Source organism: Rhincodon typus, chromosome 9 (genome assembly GCF_021869965.1).
Source record: "Rhincodon typus isolate 14 chromosome 9, sRhiTyp1.1, whole genome shotgun sequence".
Classification (NCBI taxonomy): domain Eukaryota; kingdom Metazoa; phylum Chordata; class Chondrichthyes; order Orectolobiformes; family Rhincodontidae; genus Rhincodon; species Rhincodon typus.
Genome location: NC_063340.1, coordinates 24,296,239 through 24,319,110, shown reverse-complemented (window position 1 = coordinate 24,319,110; position 22,872 = coordinate 24,296,239). Strand labels below are relative to the sequence as shown.

General features: G+C 39.4%; 1 protein-coding gene across 2 annotated transcripts in view; it reads left to right on the top strand.

Annotated features, from left to right (window-relative positions):
* Window positions 1-22,872, top strand: part of LOC109915060 (solute carrier family 22 member 2-like) — a 50,137-nt gene that overhangs the window by 18,096 nt on the left and 9,169 nt on the right. For both annotated transcript variants that reach the window (XM_048601048.1, XM_020514670.2), the window contains exons 3-9: window positions 118-272; window positions 2,175-2,343; window positions 2,430-2,544; window positions 4,948-5,048; window positions 11,706-11,920; window positions 13,214-13,322; window positions 14,659-14,771. In XM_048601048.1, the coding sequence (XP_048457005.1) occupies window positions 118-272; window positions 2,175-2,343; window positions 2,430-2,544; window positions 4,948-5,048; window positions 11,706-11,920; window positions 13,214-13,322; window positions 14,659-14,771 (977 nt within the window). The remainder of the gene's footprint in view (window positions 1-117; window positions 273-2,174; window positions 2,344-2,429; window positions 2,545-4,947; window positions 5,049-11,705; window positions 11,921-13,213; window positions 13,323-14,658; window positions 14,772-22,872) is intronic.

Here is a 22,872-nt window from a genome sequence, read left to right as displayed (position 1 = left end):
TCCTTCAGCTCCACACTGTATTGTCTTTGACTCCAGCATCGGCAGTTCTCACTATCTCTTTGTAATGTAATGGCAATTTTCTCATATTATTTAATTACAAAATTAATTTCCTTGTAGGTTTGGTAGAAAATTGAGCTTCTTGTTTGCAACATTTGTAACTTCAGTTCTGGGACTTGTAGTACCATTCTTGCCAAACTACAGTTGGTTTTTGACTTTCCGAACATTGCAAGGCTTGTTCAGCAAAGGAAGTTGGGTGTGCGCATATGTCTTCAGTAAGAACTTTATTTCTACCTCAATGTTAATAACATGATCAACATTTAATACAATAATAGTTACCGTAGTGCTATATTTTGCTTTAGTACAAAATATGCCAATTAAATTAGCTAACATTGTTTTAATAATTTCTAACATATAAACCTTCATTATGGTATCTATAATTTTGTATTAATGCATTGTAAATTTTTGTAGTTATTAACAGCTTTTATCTTTAGCCAATAATTTTTTTCTGCTGTGATGATATTTTTACTAATATATTGCAGTAACTAAAAATGCAAAGTCCTCTTCAGTAATACCACTTATGAAATTGTAACAGTAGGAGGGAATTTGATTAGCTCTAGTTATATAAGAGCATAAGTTCGTAAGAAATTGGAATGGGAGTAGTCATTTGGCTATTCAATAGGATCATGGCTGATCCAGTAATCCTCATGTACACTTTCCTTGTAACCCTTCATTGTTCTACTGATCGAGAATCTATCTATCTCGACCTTAAATATACACACGGACTCTGCCCCCACAGCTCTCTTGGCAGTTCCAAAGACTCGCAACTTTCTGAGAGAAGAAATTCCTCCTCACCTCAATCTTAAATTGGTGCCCCTTTATTCTGAGACAATGCCCTCTGGTCCTAGACTCTCCAATGAGGTGAAACATCCTCTCGGCAATTATCCTGTCAAACCCCATAAGAATCCTACATGGTTCAATGAAATCACCTCTCATTCTTCGAAACTCTAGTGGGTAGAGTTCCAATCTGTTTAGCCTTTTGCTCCGTAAGAGAACCCCACCATACTAGGGATCATTCTAGTGAAACTTCTCTGAACTGCTTCCAATGAAATGATATCAATTTTAAAGAAGAGAGCCAAAACTGCTCCCAGCACTTCAGATGTGGTCTCACCGGCACTCTGGATAGTGGCAATAAGACTTTCTTATTCTTACACTCCAACCCCCTTGAAATAAAGGCCAATATTCCATTAGCCTGCCTGATTACCTGCTGCACCTGTAGACTAGCTTTGTGTTTTGTGCACAAGTGCACCCAAGTCCCTTCGTATTCCAGCTTTCTGCATTTTTCTCAACTTAAATAATATTCCGTTCTTTTGTCCTCTCTTCGAAATTGAACAACTTTGTACTTTACCACATTATACTCCATTTAGCAACTTTTTGCACACTTACTTGACTTACTAGTATCTCTCCATAAACTAGTAGTACTGCCTTTCCACCTATTTTTGTGTCATCTGCAAATTTGCTAGCAGTACATTCACTTCTTTCATCCAAGTCATTAATATACATTGTAAACAGTTGTGGTCCCAGCTGGATCCCTATGGAACCACTGGTCATGGGTTGCCGATCTGAAAAAGAACCCCATATCCTCAGTAACGTTTCCTGCCCATGAGCTAATTGTCACTCCAGATTTTTTTAAAATGATAAAGTTATGTTAATATGAAACTAACGTTCTGGAAATGTAATGGCAATTGCCAACACACAATAGTTTCCTGTGTCTGGAATCAAAATGCCATCTAAGTATCAGAAGACTGTGTGCCTGAGTTTGGGCTGTAGAGTGTAATGGTTCTTGAGCAAAACTTGTTTGTTACAGCATGCTAAATAACATCAGAGAAATAATCAGATGTTCCATTCATGCTCTTTGTGATAAAAGTGAGGTTGTGTTTCTGGCCCATGTTCCTATCTAGATAGCTCCACAAATTAATACCTAGGTTGGTAAAATAATTCAAGATGACAGGTTTGGTCTGGTTTTCTAACTTACTGAAGCTTTATTTTGTAGTACAGTGGAATCAGCTTCATTTGGTTCCTTAGTGCAGGTAATAGAATATTGAATCTTTGGTGCATTCTCTTTTACCACAAAGCATTGACATATCATTGATTTGTTAGCTAATATTTTGTTTCAGTTACAGAACTTGTTGGACTACAGTACAGAAGAACAGTGGGTGTTTTATATCAAGTGTGTTACAGTTCTGGGATGATGCTACTTTCAGCTGTGGCTTATTTTATACCAGACTGGAGAAATCTGCAACTGGCAACCACCATTCCAAACTTTTTCTTCCTGACCTACTACTGGTAACATCTGTAAAGATTACCATTATCTGAGTCAAGAGCTAAAGTGTTTCAGGCTTAACAATAAACTAGATGCATTCTATTTGCAGGTTGATCCCAGAGTCTCCCAGGTGGATGCTGTCTCAAAAGAAGAATACTGAAGCCCTGAATGTTATACAGCAAATGGCAAAAAGAAATGGGAAAAGTTTTTCAAACAAAATTGAGGTGATTATTATGAATATCTTGCCACAAATTGTTAAACATGAAATAGACTTTTCAAAGATTTGTTTACCTGAGTGTATGGCTGGGGAAATGTATCTTCAGCGAATATAAAATCCTTTGAGTATACATAGTATCTGATATGAACTCCACATTCTTTGTAGGGATACTCATTTTTTTTTCCATCAGTTCAGACAGCTTGGATGTGGATTTGCAACATGCAAACATTAAGGACCCCCCAGTGGTACATTGAGAAAATGCTAGACTTCAAATAGCTAAAGCCACTCACTGAAGAACTGATGGGCTTCTCCACCTTAGTCCAACCAGTACCATCCTTCTGGTTATAGCAGTGACTTGGAGCCTAAAAGGAATAATTACAGTTTCCAGGTTTTGTAATCAGACTGCTAATTTGACTGTCTAATCAAGTCTTCTTGAACCAGTCTGATTCAGCTTTTGATTTACAGAGCACATCATGAAAGGTTTCACGTGGCTTGGAATGACCTCCAAAAGACACGTTATCATTGAGGTTCCTCAACCCTAATAAAAACCATTTTCTCACTGATCCCAAGGGATGATGGTCACTCATTGATAATTAGATTGTTGGCAGGGTTAAGTCTAAACATTTACCAGATACACATCAGGTAACAGAAACTTCACATGAGATGCCAGGTAAGTGACCTAACTCATGTCAAGATGTGAGAGCAAGATAACACCACTGAGAAGACCGTGGCATTAATGCTCACCAATCCTCTTTTTTTTAAGAACAGCATTTCTTGTAAGATTGACAATTTCATCAGTACTTTGAATGATACACCACTGCAGCAATGGATAATTACAGAGAAACATCACTATTCTTCAGGCATACATCAAAAATCTATGACACAAAGGAAGTGATTTGGCCCGTTATTTCTGTGCCGTCTGTAAAAGAGCTATCCATTCCAATCACACTTTCCAGCTGTTGGTCCATAACCATGTAGCTTGTACCAATGTGAGTGCATATCCAAGTAATTTTACATGTGGCAAATTTCTGCCTCTACCAATCATTTTAGGCAGTGAGTTCCAGATCCTAATCACCCTTTCAATGAAATCACTTTTCCTTTCGTTGATGGAATCAAGATTTCTTTAAAGTATGATACAGTGAATCTTCAGCACTTTGCTGACTAATTGATTTGAGATTGTTAAAGGGCAGGTTTTTCAAATTCTTTTAGAGATAACATCAACTCTTTTCAAAATTTGTGTTATAATGACTAATCAATGCACTTTGTTGTGGGATCATGTTCAAATAATGATTGAAATTGGTGAGCAGTGAAAATAGCCTCTTTACTTAACATCCACAGTAGCACTCGAGGCGGCGATGGAATCCCAAGTACAGTTTTACAGTAGCCTCTGTATATGCAATACTTAGATACATTAAAATTCTAGCACTATAGTGTTACATAGTTGTATCTATTGTACACAAAAGTTTGCACATTTAAATGCTGGCTGTTACTTCTGATGGGAATGGAGTGTCTTTCCAGTCTGCTTGCATAATTAGGAGGTGTTGGTCCTTTTATCTTCTAAGTTAGTAAATGTTACTAAAAATACTAGACCTATATGATCTAAGTAAGTTATAAATTATGCATGTACTTAATAAAAATATAGAGGATAGTAAACTGATTACTACAGCTGGGTCATGAGATTTTATTTACTATTAGCAGTTTGACAGTCCTTCACTCATTCATTCATGCGGTTTCACAGAAGCACTGTTTTGATAGAAACTTTCTTAAAAGGGGGATAGCGGCCCTATTTAATACGTATTTAACAGATATGTGCTAGTGGAGGAAACTTGTTTGATGTTCCGCAACCTATTCAAGTCCCGGGAGATGGTTGCTAAGGGGCTGATTAATATTGTAATCTTTCCATAGTTTCGGGTGAGTCAGGAGACACGATGGCAGGAATGGCATTGTTCTGAATAGGTTATAATATTAGCACTTATTCAGGGGTAGCCTTTGATATAGAAACAGATCTAAATACTGTTTGCAGCATGGAGTCGATAAGAATTGAAAGGTGTAAAGAAGCAGTAATAGGTTGGAAGGGATGTTTTAATTTAGTCTCTCTTGTAATAGTAAAATGTACTACAAAATCACCGGTTTTATGAATGAATGAATGAAACGTGGTACAGTAAACATAGTGCACTGGTGAGTAGTTAGTAAAAGACTTATAAATGAATGAGAACGTGGTATTAGTAAATATAGAGTGCTTGTGAAGAGAGCTATAATACAATATATCGCATTGTCTTCTTGGTCAGTAATTGGTCAGTATTATAGTCTGGTAACAGTCAGAACAGCCCTAGGCACATTGTTTTCTATTGGTTGGCACTTTTGTTAATTGAAGATTTGTAGATTGAGGCATGACTTTCTTCTTCCACAGATAGTTGAAGAATGCAGTGAGGACTTAGATCGTCCTTCCTTTGTCGAGCTGGTACGGACTCCTCAGATGAGGAAACACACCTTTATCTTGATGTTTAACTGGTGAGATTTTATTTCTATAAATATTTGATTTTAGGACACTCCTGGAGAAAATAAACTGCTCTATAAAATACATGCAATGTATTTGAAGAATGAAGAACCAATATTAAGAATGTGAAAATGTTTGATTTTAAAAGAAAACCTATCATGTTCATTTAGCATTTCTCTCCACACCTAGATACATTATACTCATCATTGAAGTTTCACAACTGATTTAAGGTGGACCTTTGAATTGCTCAAATTTAGAAACATAGAAACTTAGCAACATAGAAAATAAATGCAAGAGTAGGCCATTTGGCCCTTCAAGTCTGCACCACCATTCAATGAGATCATGGCCGATTATACAATTGCAGCATTTCATTCCCGCTTTCTCTCCATACTCCTTGATCCCTTTAGCCGCAAGGGCCATGTCCAGCTCCATCTTGAATATGTCTAATCATCTGGCCCCAACAGCTTCCTGTGGGAAAGAATTCCACAGGTTCACAACTCCGAGTGAAGAAATTCTTCCTCATCTCAGACCTGAATAGCTTACCCTTATTATTAGGCTGTGACCCCTAGTTCTAGACTTCCCCACTGTCAGAAACATTCTTCCTGCATCTAGCCTGTCAAGTCCCATTAGCATTTTATATGTTTCTATGAGATTCCACTTCATTCTTCAAAATTCCAGCAAGTACAAGTCCAGTCGATCCAGTCTTTACTCATGTGTCAGTCCTGTCATGCCGGGAATCAGTTCTTTGCTGGACTCCCTCAGTAGCAAGAATGTCCTTCCTTAGACAAGGAGACCAAAACTGCACACAATACTCAAGGTGCGGCCTGTATAACTGCAGCAAGATATCCTTACTCTGATACTCAAATCCTCTCGCTATAAAGGCCAGCACGCCATTAACTTTCCTCACCACCTGCTACACCTGCATGCCAAATTTCAATGTAGATATAAAAACATTTTTTTCTATAATAGGTGTTTTGTTAGAATAGATAGGAATAAATTGTCCCTAACAGCAGAGGTATCAGGGAAGATCTATAGGATAGATTTAACATAACCAGTAAAAAAAAATCAAGGCCAAGAATGGTGGAAATGAAGATTTCTTTACTCAGCAAGTTATGATGCCCTAGAATGCATTGGGGGAAGTAGAATGAATTAACTTATCTAATGGGTAAAGTTTTCAGGGCTGTAGGGAAAATCCAGGAAATTGGGACCATATAGTAGCTCTTTCAGAGATCTGGCATCAACGTGATGGGTTAAATGGCCTCCTGTCATGCTGTAAGGTTTCATGTTTCCTACAATATTCAACTTAATTGCATAAATTCCATAAGGATCTTCACTAGCTTCTACAGATCTACAATAGAAAGCATACTATCTGGGTGCATAACGGCCTGGTATGACAACTGCTCTGCCCAGGACCATAAGAAACTACAGAAAATTGTGTGCACAGTCCAGACCATTATGGCAGCCAAACTTCCATCCATGGAATTCCATTTCCAACTCTTGCTGCTGTGGAAAGATTGCCAACATCAAAGACCCCTCCCACCCCAGTAATGCTCTCCTACAACCTCTTCTGTCAGGCAGAAGATACAGAATTTTGAATACACGAATTCAAGAACAGCTTCTTCCCTGATGTTTTAGACTGATGAATGGACACTCTAACTTCAAATAACATTGATCTTGTTAACGTGCTCTTGCTTCCTGCACCTCCTGTGCAGTGTAAGCTGTATGCCTCATGCTGCCTAAGCACCCTATGATCCGTATGTCCTTGCTTACTATGATCTGCCTGTATTGCTCATAAACAAAGCTTTTCACTGTACTTGGGTACACATGACTACAACAAATCAAATCAAGAATATCTGACCATCCAACTCTAGTTATTCTTTGAACTTTCCATCACCTCTGGTTTCCACTTTCAACTTTCCCATTCCTCAGATGCTGATGTTTTGGCATGTGGTTCATCAATATGACTAGCTTCTAGTACAATATCTTATACTAGATGGCAAATCCTGACAGTTACTCATCTTTGGAGATCCCACGGCAACAACCAATAGTGCCCTCACCTGACATACAAATACATGCCATTATAGAAATGGATGTTTTTGGACACGTGTTGATTTCAACTAGGAAGGGTTGGATGAACTAGGAGGTGTAAATAAAAAAATTGAAAAGGTACGTCCTTACACAGAGTCACTGATATTGAACTTAAAGTGAAGCAAGTTTGGATTCACCCCAAGCCTTCAAATAGGGAACTCTGTTTTCCTAAGAGTCAAGAAGATCTCCAGTTACATAAGGAGCTCAGTGGCAGATGTACTTTTGTGGATATTACAGTCGGAAGTCCTTTGTTGTGTGGCCTTATGCCTACACTGCTGCTTGCAATTTAGCTCATCTGGCATCCTGACCAGACCCCCTGAAGTAGGAATTGCTGAAGGGTCTTGTGTGGACATAACTGCAGGAATATATGGGGAAGATACTGTATTTTCTTCTTCATCAATAGCTTCAGGGTTGGGTGATGGTGTTATTTCTCTGACAGAAGAATGATATTGGCTGTTCATTGTTACTTCTTGAGGATATATCACATCTTTTGAGAAGTGACCTCTTTTTCAACAATGAATACATTGTTGAACTAAGTCTGGACAATCTTGCGTAGAACAACATCACTTCATCTGAGGCCTTACTGATGATGTCACCTAGCATGGTGACGAAACGTCTGAACGAAAAAAGAGCCAGCTCGGCAAGCAAGTCAACAACCTCCCCCACAACCTGAGCTACAGAACTTTGCAAAAACCTTAATTGCTGATGTGGGGTTTTGGAGCCACATCTGTCATAAGATACTGTAGCATTATTTTGGATCTTGCATTGAATATGTCAAATATAGTAAGATTTGGGATGAGACTTCTGTGTCCTCTGGTTAAATACTCTATTGTGATTTATGTAGTTAATGTTCAGCATTAAATGGAACCTTTGCTGTATAATGCCTATTGAACAATTTCCTAAACTCTGTATTCAATTCTATTTGGATTGTTCATTCTAGAAATCGATCCTCTCTTGTTTAAAAAATTTCAAATACTGCTTATTCTAAAAGACCAATTAGAATTCTGTTGCAATTGATCTCTCATTGTAAGTTTCTATATTTTAATGATTCAGATAGTACTTACATCCTTAATGAAATTATCTACAAATTTTTCTGAGAGCTGGTTTCTACTACTGAAGCATGATTTTGCCAGTGGCTTATTTGTTCTTTATTTGGTTAATGATTGGTAGGATTTTGGTCTCTTTGTATGACACTCATTTATTATCTTGTATTTTCAGTTGTTGAAAGTTGTTGAATCTTTGTTATGAAGATGCTTGTTGTTATCATATTAAAAGGGAAAGCTTTTGAAGATTCTGTTGTTCTAAATGCTCCTTCAATGTAAAGTTTGCCTTTCCTTTCCACTATGGTGTCTTCACAGAGATGAATAAAATATTTCTTTCCAAAATGGCTGAAGGATTTTCAAAAATATCTGTGGATAGGAACTTTCTCAAGAAAATAGCTTCAATCAATAAGATTCAATGAAAAATTTTTGACAGTATAAATGACGGCTGTCATTGACAATGTTTGCACTGATTTTTTTCACATCTAAGATACTTTCACATTGGCTTTGGTATGTGATCAGAACCGCACTCCCTCTCTTTGTCTCCAATGCCACTTTTTAACAATTAAACTTAACAACACTTCTTAACTGCTGAATAATAATTGTGCTACTCACCCAAACTGTCAAAATAGTAAGGATTTAACTAATAAATCTCTAGGTCTCTGAAACATCTGATTCCAAGAAATTGTACTTATTTATGAATTATTTTTAATCAATGTCTATTCAATCTCTCTTTGAATAATTTTCTTAACTTGCTCATTGACAAATCTGCCATCGAGTAAACAATATAAAGCTGCTAAACACTGACAGATATCTTAATTCTTCCTCTCAGCTTAGTTTTTCAGGGCTTTTTTCCCTCTGCGATTGAATCTGCTTTGCAAGTCCAGTAATTAGTCTCCTTTAATAGGTGCTTGATCTGAATCTATCATCTTGGCTGCTAGTGGGTTTTACTGTTCTCATTGATTTTTATTTTCCCTTAAGTTTGTTTCTCCTACTACTAGCTTTTAAAAATTGGTGACTTCAGTGGCTTCTCTTCTGGAGGTTTCTGTTTCATTCGCCGCAGCTATTCAGCTCAATAGTTCTTCTGGTTTCTCACTGGTCTTAAAGTGTACCAATGGTTTTTTTTTTGGAGAAGTAATTTCTTTTAGTTCTTTGATTCTTTATTGATTTTTAGTCTGTTTCTTGTTCTTCACTAATGTCACGATTTGCAAAGCAGTGGATTCCACTGCTGCCATCATCTTTCATTGCGCAGTTTTCTGCCCACCAAGAGTTAGGTTCAAGACACACTGGTGGAGGAGATGACAAGAACTGTCTTCAGGCTTAGTCTTCTTTGCTTATTGCATGTTAATACTAAACACAATTATTCATGGTGATCTGAGATTTACCAGACTCTAATCTTATCTTTACAGTGTTAAGAGACTATTCATTGAACACAATCTATCTTCTATCTTTGACCTAACCAACTAACTCCGCCCTGATTGTGCTTTTTAATGCCTGTTGTGGTGCAATTTTGTGATATCATCACAAGATTGCTCCAGGGTTCTATTCTAGGACTTCCCAGATATCCTCCAACTTCAGGGACCGTAGTTTCCCCATCTCTGTTATTAAGGATGCCCTCGAATGCAACTCCTCCGTTTCCTGCGTTTCTGCTCTCAGACACTCTCCCTCCAACAACAATAAGGATAGAGTCCTCTTAGTCCTCACGTACCACCTCCACAAACCTCCGAATACAACGCATCCTCCTCTGACATTTCTGCCACGTACAATCAGACCCCACCATCAAAAGATGTATCCCTCCCCACCCTGTCTGCTTTCAGCAGAGACGATTCATTCCGCAACTCCCTCGTCAGCTCCACAATCCCCACCAACCCCTCTTCCAAACCCGGTACCCTTCCCTGCAGCCACAGGAGGTGCAACACTGCCCTTCCACCTCCCCTCTCACCTCCGTCCAAGACCCCAAACAATCCTTCTAAATCTGGCAGAGATTCACCTGCACTTCATCTAACCTCATCTACTGTATCCGTTGCTTCTGATGTGGTCTCCTTTATATCTGGGAGACCAAACGCAGACTTGGGGATCGGTTCACGGAGCATCTCTGCTCTGCACGCGCCAACCAGCCCGACCTTCTTGTTGCTATTCACTTTAACTTGCCCCTCCCACTCTCCTGGTGACATGTCCATTCTTGGCCTCATCCACTCTCAGAGTGAGGCCAAACACAAACTGGAGGAACAACACCTGATATTTCACTTGGGAGCTTACAGCCCAATGGCCTGAATACTGACTTCACCAGTTTTGAAACTTCTCCTCCCTCCACCTGTCCATCTTCTGACTCACCTATCTGTTCCACCCTTTCCACTGGCCAACCACAATAATCCCCTACCTGCATCCATCTATGTCCATCTCACCTTCCCTCCCAGCAGCCCCATGCCCCCTCTATTTATTTGTGAGTTTCCCTCTCCCTCCCCAGTCCTGAAGAAGGGTTCTGACCTAAAACATTGACTTACCTGCTGCTCAGCTGCTGTCTGACCTGCTGTGCTTTTCCAGCTCCCAGCATCTGCTGTCCTTTCTGTCTCCACAACAGAAAGGTTTGTCTTCTTTCACAGATTGTAATAGTGGGGAGGTAAATGGATGATTCACGTTAGTCCAAAAATGTCCAGATGATTCACAGATGTTGATGTAGATGTAGATGTTAATACCATGTCCAAATGGTTCACATTCGATGGACCAGATAATCTTTTCCTGCATTTTGTCATGACCGTTTTTGTCAAGACTGTGGACTATATTATGTGATTATCTTGAAGTTAGCTTTAAGTTCATCTTTAAGATAGCAATGTCAAAGAATTGGCAGTCCTTCATTCAACCTTATTGAATGGACATGTTCTCTGCAGGTATTGTGCTCTGTGAACCTGTTGTTAAGGATAGCTTGAAGCATTCATTGGCTGTTCTCATTCATTCTCTTATCATGATATTCCACAGTGATTCTAGGTCAACAAATGAAGAAAGGATGGCAAAATGTCTACATTTTTGATTTTGTATATTCTTTTGAAATTCAATTTCTAATCATCTCATTCTTGTGTTTCACTCTGACATAGAATGATTAAATGCAGATATTCAATTAAATTATTTCTCCCTATGCAGTTTTCACCTATATGAACAGTGTAATCCGCATTTACAAAATCACTGCCTAAGTGCCTAGTTCTAAGAATTGCAGGATTACACATAACAACCTTATAAACAGGGCACTTGTTTGATTGTCCTTTACCTGCTGATGATTTCCATCAGGACCTGCTGGGTAAATTCCAGCCTGAATATGGATGATTCCAGTTGAGGTTTCTCCAACTTGGTTGCCTGAACACACGTGCAGTAGGAAGGAAATGTTCATATTTTCATTCATCATGATACCAAAATGTTTTTCTTACTGTGACATAATGATCTTAGCAATGACATATAGGCTGCTATCTTAACAATGGCACACAGTCTTCTAGAATGGTCTTGATTCTGTTAAGTTGCCACTGAACTAACTTGTACGCAACTTCATTACAGGTTCGCTATTACATTGGTGTACCAAGGTCTCATCATGCGTTTGGGAACCCTGGGAGGAAATATTTACCTTGACTTCTTCATTTCGGGAGCAGTAGAAATCCCGGCAGCAATTCTCATCCTTTTAACCATTGAGCGGATTGGACGGCGTCTTCCGTTTGCAGCAGGTGGTCTGTTGTCGGGGGGCACTTGTCTAATAGCTGCATTCATACCTGAAAGTAAGTATTATGGTTAGAACTGGGATTCTTATCCAGTCCCAGACTAATGAACTTGATTCTGTGTCTGTCATGTCAATGGGATAAAATGTTACAGCACAGAACAAAGGAATTGAACCCATAATCTCTGTTCCAGACCTCCATAAAAGCTTCTCATTTGTCCTATTACTCTGATTTTTCATCGTCTGTACTTCTTTTATTTTCAAATATTTATCCAATTTCCTTTTGAATGTGGCAATTGAATCTGCTTCTACCACCTTTTTCAGTCAGTGCATTTCAGATCATTGAATAAATTCAAGCGTATGTTAGACAGATTTTAATGATAGATTGAGTCTTGTTTGGCGGACAGGCAAAAATGTTGAGTTAAAGTCACAATCAGATCAACCATAATGTTATCACATGGCAGAGTAGGCTTGATGGCCAAATGTCTCCCTCCTGCTCCTATTTCTTTAACCTTACAATCCTAAAAACTCACTATTTAAAAAAAAACTCCTATTCTCTTCCCTCATGGTTTTCTCAATTATCTTAGCTACTGTGTCCCTGGCTACTGACTGCCCTTCTGATAGAAGCAGATCTTTCCCATTCATTCACTATATTAATAGTTTTCACAATTTCAAACACTTCTATGAAATCTCACACTAAAGTGCTCTACTCAGAGCAGAATTATTCTAACTTCTCCGATTTCTCCACGTGGCCGAAGGTACTCATCTCTGGTCATATTCTGGTGAAGAAACTGACATCAATATGAAATTTACTTGGTTTTAGTAAAGTGCAAAGATGCACCAATGCATTATAACTCAGAACATCAAGATAGAAGGTCATCAGACACACATTTCCTCCATGATTAATTCTTGTTATGCAACTGCAAAAATGGACTGTTGTGTTGTCATGATTACTCTACTGTTTAGAAAACGCAGGGCCCTTTTTGAAGTCAGTAACCAATCCTTTTGGTGTCACAAAATAATTGACGTGCTACTCATGGCCTGTTAAAAGCTGTTCACCTGTCAATTGAGCTCTACTTTGTGTTTTTCCAAACAAACACGGAGATGGTTCTTTCATTACTCCGGTTAGTAACTGCACCAACTTGTACTCACTGCAATCACACAGGGCACATTACCTGCCTGGAACTAGTACCTGTGTAGTTTGACCCAAAGAATAATTGTAACATCTTGTAGAAATGCAATTAGTTCATTTAAATCTCTCAACAACCATAACTAGTTACAAATGATTACTTGATTCTGTTTCTGAAAATACAATATTGCTAAATTGCACTTATATTTTAATTTTCTATTTCAGATATTAGTTGGTTGGCAACCGCAATAGCATTTGTGGGTAAATTAGGAATCACTATGTGCATCGAAATGGTGATATTTGTAAATACTGAACTATACCCAACATTTATAAGGTGTGTACTGAATAGGTGTTCTCTACATTAACAGAAGTTCATCAATGATTCTGAATACAAATATAGCTCTAATTCAGTTATTGACTACACTGAGCATCGACATAGAACTGTACAGCACAGAAACAGGCCCTTTTGCCCATGATGTAGTGCCGAACATGACGCCAAATTAAACTAATCACTTCTGCCCGTCTATGGTTTATATCCCTCATTCCTTGCATATTCGTGTGCTTATCTAAAAGTCCCTTAAACAACCCCATCATATCTGCCTCCATCACCACATTTGACAGTGTTCCAAACTCCTACCATACTCAGTGTAAAATAACTTGCTTCTCACATCTCCTTTGAACTTTACCCCTCTCACCATAAATGCATGCCCCCTAGTATTAGACATTTCAACTCTGGAATAAAGATTCTGACAATACTATCTATGCATCTCATAATTTTATAGCCTTCTATCAAATCTCCCCTCAGCCTTCACTGCTCCAGAGAAAACAAACTGGGTTTTACTAGCTTCTCCTTATAGCTCATACCCTCTAATCCAGGTAGGATCCTGGTAAACCTCTTCTGCATCCTCTCCAAAGCCTCCACATTCTTCCTGTAATGTAGCGACCAGAATTGAACGCAATACTCTGTGTGGCTTAACCTTATACGCCTACAACATGACGTCCTGACTTGTGTACTCAATTCCCTGACCAATAAAGGCAAGCATGCCATATGCCTTCTTTAGCACCCTATCTGTTTGTGTAGCTACTTTCAGGGCGCTATGGACTTGAACCCCAAGATCCCTCTGTACATCAGTGCTGTTCAGGTCCTGCCATTAACTGTATACTTTTCCTTAATATTTGATCTCCCACAGTGCAACACCACACACTTACCCAGATTAAACTCCATCTGCCATTTCTCCACATGTACCTACAACTAATTTATATCCTGCTGTATCCTTTGACAATCTTCAACACTATCCATAGCTCCACTGATCTTTGTATTGTCTTTAAGCTTACTAACCCACCCATCTACATTTTCATCCAAGTCACCTATACATATCACAATTTGCAGCAGTCCCAGTATGGATCCCTCTGGAACACCACTAATCACAGGCCCCCAGCCAGAAAATCATCCTTGAACCACTACACTCTGCCTTCTATGGGCAAGCCAATTGTGAATCCTTGCAGCCACCATGTGTCCCATACATCTTAATCTTCTGGATTATCTGTGTAAGGGATCCATTTTCTTGAACTATATTGTAATAGCAAAATCTGATTTGTTGGAAATACTTAGTGTTTGTGAAATGGGAATCTAATTTCTGTGCCAGTAAACAACATTTTTTTAAAAACAGGAACCTTGGTGTTTCAGTGTGCTCGTCACTGTGTGACATTGGAGGGATTGCTGCCCCATTCATTGTATACCGACTGTCAGGAATCTGGAAGGGGTTGCCTCTTCTGGTTTTAGGTGAGAATTTTATATTTAATGTAATGCAGTCAACTAATTTAATGCTGTGCTTTTATCATTACTTTCACATCTATATCCCTGCACCTAATTCTAATTTTCAAAAGTTTCAATATGTCTAAATGGATAAAGAGGCCAGATTTCAATCCGCTGAAAAGAAAACTCTTCAGTCAATTTCTGTAAGAATTCCCATCCTCAAGAAAAAGACCAATTCTTCTACTTACTTCCTCCTCCAAATTGTTCCAGTAACTATGTTAATGATACATTAACCCTCCATCACATAAATTATCTATCTCACAAACACACTATTTAAAGGGAACATGACAAAATTTGTCAATAATTTAACTTGCCATCTTTCCATACCTGAGTGGTTTGGTTGTACAACCCTGCCTCTGTCAGAAGCCTCATATCTGCACGCTGTCTCACTCACAACAGTTGAACTTTTTGAGAAGATCGCTAGCATGGTGAATAGTGGAGCATTTCTGAATGTCTATATGGTCTTTGAGAGGCATTTCATAAGGTTGACACAGGATTCTTAACAAATATAAAAGTGCATAAATTAGAGGTAACATTGTGACATGTTAATTTTTTTTTGGGAAGCAGGGCAGTAAAGAGATGTAGAAAACATATTCTCATTGGCGGTATGTGACGAGTAACGTTCTCAGGGTTGTGAGCCAGTGCCAGGTGTTTGAATTCCCAAAAGAAGTTCGCTACTCTGAGCTTTGTCACAACAAGTGCTTACCAGGAGGTCAGAGGAAATATGTCAAGGACGTCCTTAAGTCTTCCTTATAAAAAAAAATGCAACATCCCCTCTAACTTGTGGGAATACCTTTCCCAAGGTTGCCCAAATATGTGGGAGAAGCATCCATGAAGATGCAACCATCTTGAGCTTCCTGGTAGTCCCAAGTAGAGAACAAGCATAAACCGCAGATACAGCAGCTGAAAATTTGAACATCCTTTTCAATTGTCTCTTCAAACATCACCTGTCCCATCAGTGGTAGGGTGTGCGGATCCAGCAATAGACTGTTTACTCATCTCATGACCCAGAACACTGGAGTAGAATAAAAGTCTTCCTTGCTCCTGAAGGACTGCCTAAGGGGAAGAGAATGGAGCCTCAGCTTTTTGTCATTTATACTAAATGATTTAGATGAAAGAATAGAAAGTTGATGTCAAAATTTGAAGATGGGCTTGGAAGGTACTGTGTGTTTTACTACTGGTAGCAGAAACTTTGGAAGGGATATAATGGTGGCAGGTGATGTTTAGTATTAGAGAAATGTGGTCACTTGTTTTGTATCAATAAAAGATTTAATTGTTTGTTACTTAATGGTGAGAGACCAGAAACTATAGAGGAGCTATACATTCTTAAAGTGCAGTACTACAAAAAGTGATCAAAAAACTTGTGGAATATTGATTTCTGTCTCAAGGCATTGGAATGCAAAGGTGAGGACCATTTTCTGGGTTGTGCAGAGCCTTAGTGACACTCCATCTGGAGTACTGTGTTCAGTTTGGGCACCAAATCAAAGGAAGGATATACTAAATAATCTTTGTTTTTGTTCCTGATTTACAGCATCCGCATTTCTTTTGGTTTATATTAAATAATTGCTTTTTTGAAAGGTCATTCTGGCAACAGGCTCCGAATTGTGATAATGATACAACTAAACCAAGTAATTGTAATAAAGTAAAGTAAAACAAAATAAAGTAAGAGAGACATCTGGTGGTGGTTTTACTTGAGGGTGACCACACCTCAGGCAAAGGGAGAGATTGAAAGTTCTTCATTGTAACTTCAGCTGGTATGGGAATTGAACCCACACTGTTGGCATCATTCTGCATAGCAAACCAGCTGTTCAGCCAATGAAGCTAACTGACCCCTGTAACTCCTAATGTAATTATAGATGAAAATTATGAAATAAAAATCGGATTGCACAATTATGAGCAATTCAGTGTACAAATAATTACAATGTTACAAAGTGCATGTCTCCTAAATTTACAGAATACAACTGAGAGGTCAACTGCACTCAATATTTTGCATTAAAACCAATGATCATATGTTATCAGGTTAGATTTATTAAGTTCTCAATCATTTACATGACATTCTATAAGAGAAATGAAGCAAGAGCCAAGTTTGTGGCCACAAGCTGCACAGGTTGGTGAGATGAGGTGTACAAGGGCAACTGTAATGGGTAAATCAATAATTAGGGGAATAACAGTCATTTCTGTGGCCATTGACCTGACCCAAATGCGGTATGTTGCCACCCTGGTGTCTTGGTCAAGGATGTCACGGAGCAGCTGGCAGAGGGTGAAGACATAGAAGTCATAGACGACAATGAAAATAATAAGGATAATCAGCTATGATTCAACCGAATGACAGAGCAGGCTTGAGTGGCCAAATGGCCTACCCCTGTTCCTGTTTCTTATGGTCTCCTGAAGAGGAAATACAGGAGAGACAAGATTCCTCTGAGCAGGAAGGTAAGGGTTATATTATGGCGCAAGAGGAAGAAAACACAATGGACCAGAGAAGCCAAGAGGGCAGAGACAAACCCAATAACTAGATGTTTCCAGGGTTATTGAACTAATTGGAGACTTCCAACTTGCAAATTGTAATGCCATTTCAGCAGTTGGCATCCAATGTCGTGTCTTACCCATTTTGAACTCGGACACTGACTGCTTCAGTGTCTAAGTTCAAAATGAGTAAGACACAACATTTGATGCCAACTGCTCAAATGGCATTAGAATTTGTAGGTAGGAAGTCTCTAACCAGTTCAATAACTGAAGCAATCAGTGTCCATATACAGCAAGACCTAGACAACATTCAGGTTTTGGTTGATAAGTGGCAACTAACAAATGCACCACACAAGTACCAGGCAATGACCATCTTCAACAAGAAAGAATCTAACTATTACCCCTTGACATTCAATGATACTGCCATTGCTAAATCCCCCACTATTAAGGTCCTAGGGATTACCATTGACCTGAAGTTTAAAATATAAATACGGTGGCTACGACGGCAGGTCAGACAAAGGCAGCTGAGGCACAGGAATTCTACCACCTTCGATTTCCCCTCCGAACACACCATCCCGACTTGGAACTATATTACCATTATCTGACTGTCATTGGGTCAAAACTTTGAAACTTCCTTCTTAACAGCACTGTGGGTGGCTCTATAACCAATGGACTGCAGTGATTTCATGTAGTTTACTTCACCTTCTGCATTGCAATTAAGAATGGATAGTAAATGTCAATGATGCCCCATATCTCATGAACAAATTCTTTAAAACAACTGTTTTAGTTGGTGTTGCAGTTTATTACTTTTGTCTCCAAAAAAAGGTCAATTCTTGTTACTTGTTTTCTTTGTGTACTTATTTAGTTCAGAGTGTTGAGCAAAAGTAAATATTCACATATGGATTGGCCATTGGCGATCTCAATAAATTAAATGTTGCAGCGTTCCTTTGAGAGGGACAGAAACAGGACAAACCATTCTCTTGTGAAATGTGTGGAATCATCACACAAATTGCTATCTCTCCCTTAAGGTGAGTGTGAGAGGTGAACTATGAGAGAATAATCAGTGTTTGAAGCTTGTAATGTATTGCATCCTTTTGATGTTTGAAGATGCTTCACATATGTCAGATACAGGAACTTAAAACAGTCCTTTGGTACAAGAAAACTGCAGCACATGTTACAACAGTGCATGTGAATATATATTTACAGAAGGAGTGTATTTGAAAATTGGTTGCGTATCCATGCCCCTGATATGCCCTCTGTATTGTCCTTCTTTATTGCCTGCTACACATAGGTGCAGATCTATTCTGCTGCTGGGATGGAAGGACCCTGCTGTGTGGAACACCCTGGTGACTTTGAATACTTGAGTAGTCATTCCCTAATGTCTAGAGGACCCAGGCTGCTGTGAGTCTCCTGTCCAAATGTAGGCTCACCCTCCTCAGCTTGAACATTTATAGGCATAGGAGTCACAGACAATGGGGTGGTGGAGGACCAGAACGCCTCTGGAATGTCTTAAGAACAAACTACTGGAATGTCTGTATGTGTCCCTGTGGGGGCCCCCTGGCATTATACTCCCTTCTCAATAAGAAGGAGCATCTGGAATGAAATTGAAGTGTCATGTCCTCCTCTGGCATCGCTACTGATGCTAGTGCAGGTCCAAGAGCAAATCTGGTGGCCACTGAGCATTTTGCTGGACCTGGAGGTCTAAGGCAGGGATAGGTGATTTCTCTGTGCTGGTAGAGGGTGTAGGTGAATGCTTGTCAATACTTACCATGAGGCTTCCATCTCTTCATCTTCTGAGGTGGTGCCGGTGAGGAGGAGTTCAGGTGGTGGGCCCTTACTTGTGGAGATTCCCAGGCTGCCATTAGTGTCTACATAACAAAAGTGGGTATTAGTTGGTGAGCCTGGATAGCCATTGATGTAGAGTAAAATGCCAGTCCAGGAACTGCAGGGCACTATTTTGCTCACTGTGTAAGTGGTCATCCGGTATCCCTGTCACCATAGCAGCAGTACTAGTTTTCCCTCGGTTGTTTGACAATTTTTTTTCCTCAAAGGGGCTGAGAAGCTTGATGTCTGCCAACTTCCTGTTGGTCTTCAACCTCGTGGCCCTGTTGTGTGCCAGATTTCCCTGAAATGAGACAGTGAAAGCTTGGGTATGATGGAATGGGTGCAGGAGCAATTTGTAACCAAACATAGTTGTGCAGGATGGTAAAGTGATCCAAGCAAGTAGGAAACATTGAGGGCAGGAAGGATTGGTAGTTTGAGAGGATGAGATGGGTGTAAGCCCTTAAGTGGACATGATGTATGTGATCGAAGATTTACAATCGAGCATCCTTGATGAGATGTATTGCTAGTGGCAGATCTAGACTGCGTGATGGCCCTAGAGCTTGAGATCACACAGAGAAGATGGTTACCCTTGCAGTATGCAGCAGATCATTCACCTCCTTTTGGCATTGTTGCTCATCCCATTTTATTGCAGTCATATCACTGGCCTGCATTAAAATTTCTTCTCAGGCTGTGTGGGTCTGATGGATTGGCTTCCTAGTGTGGTCAGTCAGGAGAGGGCCAACTTCCTCTTGACTGACTCTGTTGAACAGCGCCTCCAGGGCAGTATGGCCACCTTTAGAGCCATTCCTAGGCCCAATCACTACAGACTGAGGGGCAGGTGCTGGCTTCCAGTGGGGTCCAACTGGGTTTAAATATGGCACAGAGCCTTCAAACCCTGAAGATTTTGTCAGTGGAGAGAACTTTTGGCTCTGCACAACATCTTATTTGCATAGATAAATAAAATAAGAAGTATATGATTGCAAGAGATACATTGATTTGGCTGATGGCAAAGACTATGCATTCCAACATGCTTACCACCATTCTTTAGCTTTAAATGAGAAAATGTTGCCCATTGTTACTGAGGCCATAAGGGACATCTCAATGTTAGCTCTTGCTCCTTCAAGATCCTCAGCTGTTCTCCCACCTGGTCCATGTGACATCATGTCGGACAGTGTTTTATGTACTCTTCAGCATTAACCCATTTAGACTGTTACAGAACCTTGCGCACATATCGAGCATTTTCCCCAAGAGATCCAATTCTAGTGGCATAAAAAATACTCTGTGCATCAGCTGAAGTTGTTGGATAGATTGTTTAACTCAACATTGAACTTCAATGGCTTTCCCAGCCATATGAACTTACTTATGCCACAAGTGGAAATAAACTGTTTTTCCTGACATTCTTCCTGCATCTAAGGCCCAAATCTTAAACCACTTTTCTATAGTCCTTCGACTATCATAGAGTTATACAACACACAAACAAATCCTTTGGTTTAACCAGTCCATGATAAACATAATCCCAAACCAAACTAGATCCACCTGCCTGCTCCTGGCCCATTTCCCTCCAAATCTTTCCTATTCATGTACTTAACTAAATGTTTTTTCAACATTGTAACTGTACCCACCACTTCCTCAGGAAGTTCATTCCATGTTTCAAGCTTTTTCACTTCTAATGAAGGAGCATCAAACTAAAGTGTGAATGGTTTTTCTCTCTCTCTCAATGTCACCTGACAAATTAGTATATTCAGCATCTGTTATTTCTATCTATTCAACAGGAGCCAGGGAACTGCCTTCTCATGCCACTCCTGTGCCAATACTTTTAGTGTCTCCCAAGAATCTCTCCTGGGTCTCACCCGATTTTTCATCCAAGTGCAGCCGATCAGTGACATCATTTAAAAAAAAATCAGACTCCACAGCTACGCAGGCAATAGCCACTGCTATCTCCATCAATCCCTCTACTACCTTTGATTTGTTACGATGCTTGTCCAACAGTCAGTACTAGATGACACAAATTTGCTGTAATTAAATATCGGGTAGACAAAACTAATAGTCCGCACTACAAACTCTCCAATCACCAATTTCATTCCTTACCCTAGTAACTCTGAGGCTAAAAACAGACCAATTAAAACTCTGGTGACCCTGAACCAAGAGACTCTGTATTCGAATAAAGCTAACCACTTGGGACTGAAATAAGACAGAATTTCTTCACTGAGAGGGTGGAGAATCTTTGGAATTTTCTATCCTAGAGGGCTATTAAAGCTCATTCTTTGAGGTAGTTGAAGATAGAAATTGATAGATTTTTAGATAGTATGACATCAAGGGATGTGCAGATAGTGTGAGAAAACGTCTTTGAAGTAGATCAGCCATAATCTATAATGGTAGAGCAGGCTTGAGGGGCACAATTGACTTACTCTTCCTCCTATGTTCCTAAGCTGAACTTTGGATCTCCTACCCTCTGCCTACTTCTGCCTACCGAACATTGCCTGTCCACACTTTGTTTCAGTTCATCAATTGTTGAAAACCTCAAACAGGCCATTGTTATCATGAGACTGGATATTCCAATATATCACTTCCCAGATTTCCCACCTTGCCCTCTGTAAACTTAAGGTTATCCAAAACTCTGCTGCATTTTCTAACTAGCTGCTGACCTAACTTACCTTCTGGTCTGGAAACACTTTTATTTTTAAAATTGGCATCCTTAGTTTCAAATTGCTCCATGGCTTTATCCCCTCCCATCTCTGTAACCTCATCCAACTCCAAAGATCTCTGTATTCCTCCAATTCTGGCTTCTTGTGCATCCCCAGCTTTCATCATTCTGCCCTTTGGTGATAATGCTTTCAGCTTTTAAGGCCATTAATACTGGAATTCCCCCATTAAACTGCTGTACTGTTGTACACGCCCCTTCCCTCTTTTCTGATGATCCTTGTAAGTTGACCTCTTTGACCAAAGTTTTTGTCAGCTGTAATATCTCCTTATATCTCTTAGGTAGCTTGTGACAAATTTTATTTCAACAATGTCTCTGTGAAGCACCTTGGAATGATGTGTTATGTTAAAGGCACTGTATAATTTCAAGTTGGTGTTCAATGGAATGGGTTAATGCAAAGTTTGTGGCAATGGCTATTTACCAAGTGACAAGTTATTGATAAAACAAGAAAAGCTAAGAATGTAAATTTAGTGAGATATCACTATACAAGCAAGCTTAATTTAAAGAAACAAAAAAACATAAATTGCTGGAAAACCTCAGCAGGTCTGGCATCATCTGTGGACAGAAAACAGAGTCAATGTTTTGGGTCCAGTGACCCTTCTTCAGAACTGATTGTAATTAGGAAAAGGTGGTGCTGAAGACTGAAGATGGGGAGGGAAGGAAAAGGAATAAACAGAATAAAGAAACTGGAATTACAAGACAGCCTTAGGCTTTTCTATTTCCAATTTGGGCAGATCTCTTGGGTATTTTTCTGGTGCAGGCTCAATAGATCACATTGGGAAATGATCTTTTGGCCTTTGCTAGTCTAGTTCTGTTAGTGCTCACCAGTTTTATCAAGCTACTCATTATGGGCTATTAAATCTTTTAGTCTGTAATTACATAATGTTTGCTTTATTCTTCCAGATTTAAAGAAACTTCAATTCATTTAACAAAAACAAAGTTGCTGGAAAAGCCCAGCAGGTCTGGCAGCATCTGTGAAGTTAAAAACAGAGTTAACGTTTCAAGTCTGGTGACCCTCCCTCAGAACAGGGTAACCAGACCCGAAACGTTAACACTGTTTTTTCCTTCACAGATGCTGCC